Source organism: Solea solea, chromosome 14 (assembly GCF_958295425.1).
Source record: "Solea solea chromosome 14, fSolSol10.1, whole genome shotgun sequence".
Taxonomy (NCBI): Eukaryota; Metazoa; Chordata; class Actinopteri; order Pleuronectiformes; family Soleidae; genus Solea; species Solea solea.
The window spans coordinates 8893885-8903455 of record NC_081147.1 but is presented as its reverse complement, the minus strand read 5'-3'; the positions used below and the strand labels follow the sequence as shown (position 1 = coordinate 8903455).

At 42.2% G+C, this 9571-nt stretch overlaps 1 protein-coding gene across 1 annotated transcript; it reads left to right on the top strand.

Moving 5' to 3' along the window:
* Positions 1-2008: 2008 nt before the first annotated feature.
* gpr151 (G protein-coupled receptor 151) lies at positions 2009-4134 on the top strand. Its single transcript, XM_058650212.1, has one exon. The coding sequence runs from the start codon at positions 2202-2204 to the stop codon at positions 3537-3539; it is 1338 nt and encodes a 445-aa protein (XP_058506195.1). The 5' UTR covers positions 2009-2201; the 3' UTR covers positions 3540-4134.
* The last annotated feature ends 5437 nt before the right edge of the window (positions 4135-9571 follow it).

The following is a 9571-nucleotide window of genomic DNA, read 5'->3' as shown; positions in this document are numbered from 1 at the left end:
GTGGGGTGGTGGGGTGGTGGGGGGTGGGGCGGGGTGGACAGATTTACAAGGCAGGAGTGCGAATGTTTTAAAATGAAATGTTAACTTTAGATATTTTTTTTCTCGCCCTCATTGTCTCTCTCTCTCTTTAGAATCAAACGTTACATAAAGAAAAATCTTCACTGAGGTTTCAAGTGGAAAAAAAAGCTTGTCGCCATGATTACATGAAAGCACCGACGACGTGCTTGTGAGTTCAGGGGAGGGCGCTGTGATGTGTATACAAAGTAACCGTCGCTCTTATCACACAGCAGTCAGTCACATGTCACCACACACACAACACAGCCACAGCAAGACTGATAAAAAAATATCAAGGCAACTTCTGCTCAACACGTTTATTTGGACAGTGCCGAAAATGATCTGTAGATGCTAAACATTACATACTGCCTGCCTGGCTCCTGATCTTGTTTTTGCATGTGTTTTTAATCGGAATCTGATTTAACTGGTCATCATCTACACATCGTTTCAGGTGCTATCAAAATAAAACCTGCTTTCTCCAGAAGGAGCCATGAAGTGTAATAAAATGCTTGATCTAAAGTTGCTGCATTGCATGACTGTCCACGTCCCCGCTACTGCTGAAGACGGGTGACGTGGAACAGCAGCAGGTTGTGTTTGACGCCTCTGATCACTTTGAAACATCCTCGCTTGTCTCAGATTTACGTTGTGAGCCGGGTCCCGTAAAAGGAAAAGCAGTAAAAGGTCTACATGAACTCTGTGAAATCAGGGAATTATTAAGTGTGATTCCTTTCAACAGTGATGTCTTCTTGACAAACCTTCTTTGTGACACTTCTAATTGAAACAAAAAAAAACTTTTATAGCTCAGAATGTATTGAAATGCAATTAATGACCATGCAGTCTTTATGCTTACTGGACTTTCTTTGAATAAAAAAGAATAAAGCTGTGCAAGTTCAAACCCTGCAGTGTTGGGCCTCCTCTGTTAAGACTGTTGAATGAAAATGTCTCATGTCCTGACTATTTTCATCGCTGATTATGGTGCAAGGGTGTCCTCATGTGGACACAAGAGTAGGACATGCAAAGGCTTTCACAAAGAGGGGAGGAGACATGCGTTTCATCACCCACACGTCGAAGTTGTTACACAGTTTTGTTGATTTCCTCCAATTATTCATGGTTTATTATTAGTTCACACAAATATTGACTTCTGAATAAAGAAATGCTGACCCTCCCAAGAAATAGACAAAATTGATCTGGATTGCCGATGGATTGTTTGTATGTAAGACATTTTAAAATGCTGTAGCTGCAGAACAAAAAATAGCCAACAGTTAAAGCTGCCGTGTGTAACCTTTAGTGATTTCTGCATTTGTTGATGTTGTCATGGCGCCTCTGTTTGTTCTTTGTGAAATGAAACGCTGTAATATTATTTGTATGCTGTGTCCTTCAAGCATTGCTATCAGACCTGACTGAGTGAGCGCTTGTGTGTATACAGTGGCATCGCAGGGGTGGGTGGGAACAAGAAGCATTTATCCCATTAAACTGCTGAATGACCAGGTTTTTGTTTTTCTGTTGAGCAGTAGAATTAACTTCTGAAACTTCTTCATGTTTTCAGTCATACTCCAAACTGTCTGCATCTGTCTTGACATAAAATACATCACTTCCTGTGAACATCTAAACACCAATATACTGAGAAACACAGAGACTTGTGTGGAGCTGCTAAACTGAATCAGCTATGAGTGAACCCTGTGCTTATTTATGTTTTGTCTATATTTCAAAGCTACAAAGATGCACAGTAAACCTTCATGTATAATAATCACTTATTCACAAGCATTAACACATTATGAATCCAATACATTCCAATGTCATACTGTGCACATTATGCAGAGATCTTCTAATTGGCCCCGTGAGGCTGTGGTCTACGCACATTTTGTCAGCTGGCAGCAGCAGCTGTCAGTCAAACAGCACCTTTAAAACCAGCCACAGAAGCTGCATCACTGTGTCTCGGGATAAACCCGGAGACAGCAGCTCCACTGTGGTTACTGATTTTCAATCGATACGTTCACTGACACGAGAGAGCGTGGACGTTTTTAGAGACTCAATTTAGACAGCTCCAACTTTTTTGAAATCTTCTACCCTGAATCTTTTTTCATCTCTTCGCTGCTATTGACTTTTGTATATTTTCCTCGCCATCATATCAGCATCATTCCAGAGGAATGGAGGGGTTGAGTGGGTGCAATGCAACTTTATTGAACAACTCCGCAGACAAGGGGTTGTTAAATGAACACAGATCCTTCCAGCACCTGAAACCTGAGGAGCTGAGGGTCCTGGTGCCGACTATCCTGGGACTCATCTGTATCTTGGGTGTGGCTTGTAATATCACTGCAATGGTCATCTTGTTCTCAAACGCACATAAAGGCAAACTGTCTCTCATCAACTCCCTCATCTTCAACCTGATGTTTGCTGACGGCCTGCTGCTGGTATTTACGATGCCTTTCAAGGCTGCCTTCTACTCCAAGGGCAGCTGGGATCTGGGCTGGGTTGTGTGCAAGACGGCGGACTGGTTCCTCCAGTCCTGCATGGCCGCAAAGAGTTTCACAGTGGCAGTCTTGGCCAATGCTTGCTACCGCTATGTGTCCAACCCCACTAAGCAGGTGAGCATCCACATTGGCTCTATCCTGGTGGTGCTTTTCTTCATCTGGGTGTCTGCCTGCTCCGTCACCATGCCTCACTGGTTGTTCGCTACACTGCAGAGAGGAATCCATGAGTTGGTGTGTGAGCTGATGGTTCCTCCTGAAGCCCGGTACTTCATGACAGTGTATGTCAAAGCTTACCCCCTGTTGGTGTACTGTGCACCTCTCAGCTTTGCCCTGATGTTTTTCTGGAAGGCTTACGGCCAGTGCCAGCGCCGCTGCAGTAAGACTCAGAATCTGCGCACACAGATCAGGTCCAGAAAGCTCACGTTGATGTTATTCAGCCTAACTTTGGCTATGGCTATTCTCTGGCTTCCTCAGTGGGTTGTGTGGGTTTGGGAGCGTCATATTACAGAAAAAGAGATTGAAGGAGCTCAGCCTTTCCTCCCCTCTCCTCCCCTCCTTCTCATCCTCTCAGCTCAACTTCTCACCTTCTCTATATCGCTGGTGAATCCTCTCATCGTCCTCTTGCTCTCTGAAGAGTTCAGAGAAGGCTACAGGGGGCTGTGGAGGCGCCTCACCCTGCGCAAACAACTTCCACCAAAAGCACACCCTGGACCACACAACCCTACCTCTCTCCAGTCGCCTTGCCCCAGACCAGAGACCTCAGTCCAGCTACGTGGAGAGAGGAGCCTTCAATCAAGCTTCAGCGCAGGTTCCGGCAGAAATGCTCCACCTCAGCCTGAACAAAGTGGAGGACGAGGAGGACGGGGAGAGATAGACGTAGACAGGGTCAGCCTCAAGGATGGGATTGTCTTGTCTGATGTGGAGCAGTTCTGGCATGGGAGGGAGACGGGAACAAACACAGGTGAAAATGATCCGGTGCCGTGGGAGCATGAGAGCAAAGAGGGCAAAAAATAATCATCGCCTTCCATCTGATCGTAACATTACTCTCATTAAATCCTCAGACAGCAGCAGACCTCATCTCGGTACTACACCATTAATCACTGGTTATGTCAACTGTGTGTATGATATTATTCAAAGGTAAGAGAAGAGTCAGTGTGTGCACTACGAATAGAGCAGTATCATCTGTATATAAGATAAACTTTGCAATCATATTTTTTTGTTGTTAAATGAGGAAGAAATAGATCATTATTATAAGTATGACTTTTGGTGGCTGTATTTAAAGCTATACTTATATTATTAGATTATATATATTATACTGGCATATACTGAATTAACAAGTTAACAGATATATTGTTGTATTTGAACATTGATTGTTGATGCTCTGAGAAATGTTTTCATTTAAAAATGACATCGTAATTTACGGCACAGCAAATGTTGGAGCATAAAATGTGTTTGCTACCTACGTGCAACCTTTACGCCATGTATCATACATATATAACCACTTTCATGACACAAAGTGATGTGATGTTATGCAGTCTGTGTGTAAATGTGACAGAAACTGTCGCTCCTGTCAACTTATTTGTCACTGGATCATTTGACCAGTGTTTCACAATAAAGACAAGGCTCAATACGTTCAACGTGTCTGGTAAACTTGTCTCGTGTTGTGAGAAAGGCATGGATTAACAGCAGTAATCCAGGAGATTGTGTCACTCTGCATACATTAATCCTAATGACTGACACACACAGACAAACAAGCAAAGTCTTAATGAGATGGATTAGACATCAGTGGATGGACTCCTGCTGACATCGCATCATTAGGTATATTTTCATAAGGGCAAGCATTAAAATTACCATGGGTTCTAATTAGAGGCAGAGAGCTGTCGTCTGAACTCTGAGTCGTTTCACTGGACTCGCCGCTCAGTGGGAGTCTCATCAGAAATTCTCTCTACATTGATCTGAATACAGAGGATAGGTCAAAATCTCACAGTTAAAGGGGTAAACAACATGAGAGGGAACCGCGCCTGAGTTGATATGTGATCGATTTGTCTCTGTGCTGTAACAGTAACCCCGCTGTGAAGAACACTGAAGCCACATGTAAAGACACATCGATGTGACACACGCTTTTCTAAATCTTACAGACACCAGTGACGGCTGCTCGACTAAAACTGACATGTAAGGATGGAAGAGGGATATTTAAGATGCAGGAGTCAACCCATGGTTACCTAATGCGTCTTCATTGCTGCTCACCTTCCCTTATGACATTTTCCTCTTCTTAATTATTAATGTTGACCTTTTATTGCCACAGGCAAGTACCTCGATCAGAGGAACACTTCCTGCCATCAGCCCCTGAGGTAGTGACCTGTCCTCAAACACTGAGGTCACATATAGCCATTCAGTCATTGTTGCACTGAAAGGTTAACCATCACAGTTTTAAGAGGGTAACAATTAAAGGAAAGTATAACAATAACACTCCTCCAGTATTCACTTCACTTTAGACATTTATTCTGGTAAATGAGCCCAATCAGCGTCCACCATCCCAGGTGTTTAGACCTTAACTGGCCACCTGTCACCATCAATCACTGTGTCCCCATTCAAGGCATTGTACAATAAAATGGGTTCACTTTCAATCAATACAGCAATAATGCAAATGTTCCTAGAGATTGATTAATAAACCTAAATTTACTTTCAACATTTTTTTTGAAGTTACAAGCGTCTAAATCTTATACTTTACATGAGAACAGAAATGGGACATATGAAGTCAATTATGAAGTGCAAACCCTTATATTCAATAGTTGCAAATACACTAGGGATAAAATATGGTTTGATTTTAGACGTTGAGTTTGGTGTGGATAATTAGCCCTGTTTGTCATTTTGACGGTAGTAATCACAGGTGTAAAGAATCAATATAATAATGTCTGAATTTCATTTAGCCTCAGCAGTTTCAGAGTGCAGTAGTTCACTGTCTCACCCTTATTAAAGGCATTGTTAATGTCATCAGTAACATGAATTGTGTCTGTCTGCTGTGAAAATTCTTAGTTAACCCTTAGAACACAGAGCATTTCAGCTGCTTTTCAGTTTTTTCCAATCACTATTAAAATATATACTGAGGCTATAAGAATGTGTGACATAGTGTCTTGCATCCTTTCTTTCAGCACAACCGCCATTTTTCACATTTTCACCATAAACACACCTGAGCAAAAACTACTCATAATGTTTAGAATCAGATTGAATTTGTCAGTCAGTCAGTCATCATCTACCGCTTTATCCTCCACCAGAGGGTCGCGGGGGGTGCTGTGCCAATCTCAGGCCGATCGCCTACATCGATAGGCGGGGTATACCCTGGACAGTTCGCCAGTCCATCGCAGGGCCATCGCAGGGCCACACACACACAGATAGAGACACCATTCATTTTTATGAACAAAAACAAAAGAAAAACAGTCTATTTTCTGACTTCTGCACAATTATTGCTACTTTATATCACTACTAAAAATGCTATATAAAAGTAATCATAACTTTGACTCAACAACATGTAAGAAGATGAAAAAAAACCTCTATTTTAAAGCCTGAATATGTGACCTATAAAAACCCCCAGGATGTCCATATTAGGATTTGTGTATTATATATATGGAATTTTACCATGAGTGTACCTGCTAAGTACTAAGGGTTAATCAGTGTTATTTTGGTATGGGTGATTTATTTTTGACCATCTAGCTGCAGAATAATTTGTAATAAGAAGGGGAAAATGTTCCGTACTAAAATAGCAGTATATACTGTATATAGGGTGACTGGTGGATAGAACAGTGGAAAAAGGAAAACCTGAACACATTTCTGTGTGATTCTTTGTCCTAAACAAGCTGCTGCCTGTTGGACAGTTCAAGCTAAACTGTTGCTTTAGTTAATGACTAAATGTCAATCAGCTGTGTGTCCTCAGCTTCAATCAGGGTCGCCATGGTGATGGCACCAGGAGCTTGAATCTGTTGTACACTGTGAGCACTTGGATTACCTGGTGTCAAAAACAAATCAAGTACAAGTGTAGCTTTTGTTTGCTGATCATTTGTATTTCAGTCAAGCAGCTGCGGTTAGATAATTCTCCTGTCACGGTCGCCATAGTTACGCTGAGCAAATCATATAGTAAGACTGAACATTTACATTGTGCACATGGTAAGAACATGAAGTGGTGATTGCTTGCTCAGCAATCACTTACAAGTGGGAAAACAACTCAAGTCTTAATGAGGTCATTATACAAGGCAGGGGAGATTTCAGCAGGTGAGCTCCTCTCTTTGCTGCCCTGCTCCTGCTGGGCGAGGAGGTGGGGGTGTCACCCCCAGGTTTTATACCTCAGCCAATCATCATCTCTAATAAATGAAACTCCACAGGAAGTGACACACTAGCTGACACTAATTACGCTCAGCAGGAGAGGCTGGCTGCAATTATACCACATGCTAAAACCTTTGCCTGCCACTGTCTCGTCTCCCTCTGAGTCACAGAAGCTTTGGCCTGTAGAAGATCACCTGGCTCTTTAGTCTGCAGTGAGTGTGGTTGTTTTTGTGTTGGAGGAAGGTTAGTCCATGGGCTCCGGCCTTGGTATTTAGCAGTCTTTTGATTAGAATAAATCAGAGAGCTTTCATCTCATTGAAGGATGTGGAGATTTAAAGGGCAGGAACCTTACAGTGTTGCCAGCACCACTTAAGAGCGGCTGCCACTGAAACCTTCACTGTAAACTATCACTTTATAACTGATTGGTCAAAAGGTTTCCTCAGCAATCTGATGTTAATATAACTATGCAGCAGTTTGGTCTCCTTTAACACATTGTTTAGTTTTGGCTTGGTGGCAACACTGCTAGAAATGCAGAGTCAGCCATTCACAACTATTGTTTCCTTTCCTTTGTCCCTCTTTTATTTTTTTCTGATTTCGGTGTGAGTGTGAGAGTGAATGGTTGTTTGTCTCTCTGTATTGGCCCTAGGATGTCCCGCCTTTCGTCCTATGTCAGCTGGGATTGGCTCCAGCAACCCTGCGACCCTCATATTTCAGGATAAAGTGGGAGACGATGTAATATTTATGTTTTTTCAGCCACTTTTCTCCCATGTGACATGAATTGAAAGGATGCAGATCGAAGAGAATGGCTTGAGTTGAACGGATATCTTGTGCAAACTGTCCATGAACAAATTAAAGACGGACAGCGATGAGCTCATGAAAATGGGACAAAGACAATAGTGGCTGACTCTGCGTTCCAACTGTTTCAGTTGGCAAACAAAAAAGGTTCATAAGAGGACAGGAGAACAATAGTTAGGACTATTCAGCGTCACCAAATGGATAAATCCTTCCTCTACATCTTGAAGATAAATCAACAAACAGATCCAGTGACGACCTGAGGGGTATTCCAGAAAGCAGGTTCAACACACTCTGAGTCTATCCCTGAACTCTGAGTTGACTTACTCTAGGTCGGGAAACTCTGAGTATCCGGTTCCAGAACAGCTGATCTGAGTTAGTTCAATCAACTCTGAGTATGTTAACCTCGAGGTACGCGCGTGCACAACCACTGAAAAAAGCCATCATCAATGGAGCCCCGATACCACGAGTCACCATGACAACCGAGAAAAAAAAAGATCAACATATTTCAGTGCGAAGGAGTTGGAGATCCTTATGCTGGGCTACGGAGAATATGAGCACATATTTCGCCGCGAATGCAACACAGCTGCAGCAGCGAAGGAGAGAGAGACCGCATGGGAGAAAATTGCTGCCCGAGTCAACGCGTAAGTTTGAATGTACTATTCCATTGACGTAACATTTAACCGTAAGATCGTAGCATAGCCTATAGTTATGAATATAAGTAGGAATGAAATCGGAGTTTTTCATTTAGGTGCAATCCAACAGGAGAAAGGAGTACTTGGAAGCAGCTCAAAATGAAACATAAAAACATCATTCAAAAAGGTAAGGCATATTTTGCTAGGCTATGATTGCACCTCACTTTGATTTATTTTTTTATTTTTAATTGACTTAGGCTATTAAACGTAACGTAAATATTAATTCAGATTGCAAACATTGAGTTCTGCTCAGCCAACAGAAAGAAGGCAGAGGCCCGAAAAACGGGTGGAGGGCCACCTCCACCACCTCTGTCAGAGGCTGAGGAGCTGGCTCTCAGCCAATACAGGGGTCGCCCTGTGGCTGAAGGCATCCCCGGGGGAGGCTCATCTGAGCCTGTCACCCCCCAGGACACAAGTGCCTACATCAGATGCAAGTATACACTTATGTCTTTTTTTTAAATAAAACTTTTATATATATATATATATATATATATATATATATATATATATATGCAATCTGAATTATATAGAGGAGGAGGAGACGCTGTCTGCTGCCACAGGGAGAGATCCGGAGGGGCCTACTGAAGTGTGTCTTAATATTATGTATAGCTACTGGCACTGCTCTACCCATTCATATTCATTTACATTCTTGAGTGTAATTTGGAGTTTGACATGTACACTGAAGTGATGAGCATAGATAATGGACAAACTAGCACATTCTTGTCCTTCAACAGAACATGGCTGGGCATCACCATGAGGAGGGTCCATCAACTTCGAGAGCACAGCTTGACACAGTGAGATTTTCGGTCAATACCATGTTAAATCTGTATGTAGAACTGCAGGAATTAAATTAAACGTCCATATGTTTCCGAGTTGCCGGTAAAAGAGTTGTACAGGGTGCACCTAATGAAAACCATTCAAAAAACCGAGAAAGAAATGGTGTACCTGGACCAGCAAATCAGAAAAACAGACTTGTAAATTCTATTACTTGAACGCCAGTTGAGGTGGGGGCATTGTCATGGTGAAACAGGTGAATATGTGAAATATGTTAATAGTTGGAACTATATTACAAATCCTGACTGTTGCTTTTGTACTTTTAATGAATAAAGAAGAACCAAATCACATGTGAATTTGTCTTTTATTTTTAATCAAAACGTCTAATCTGGGTCGGAAGATTCTCTCACGACGTAATGCATTTCTAATAAATACGGCTTCGATGTCGATTGGATTTCTAATGAATGG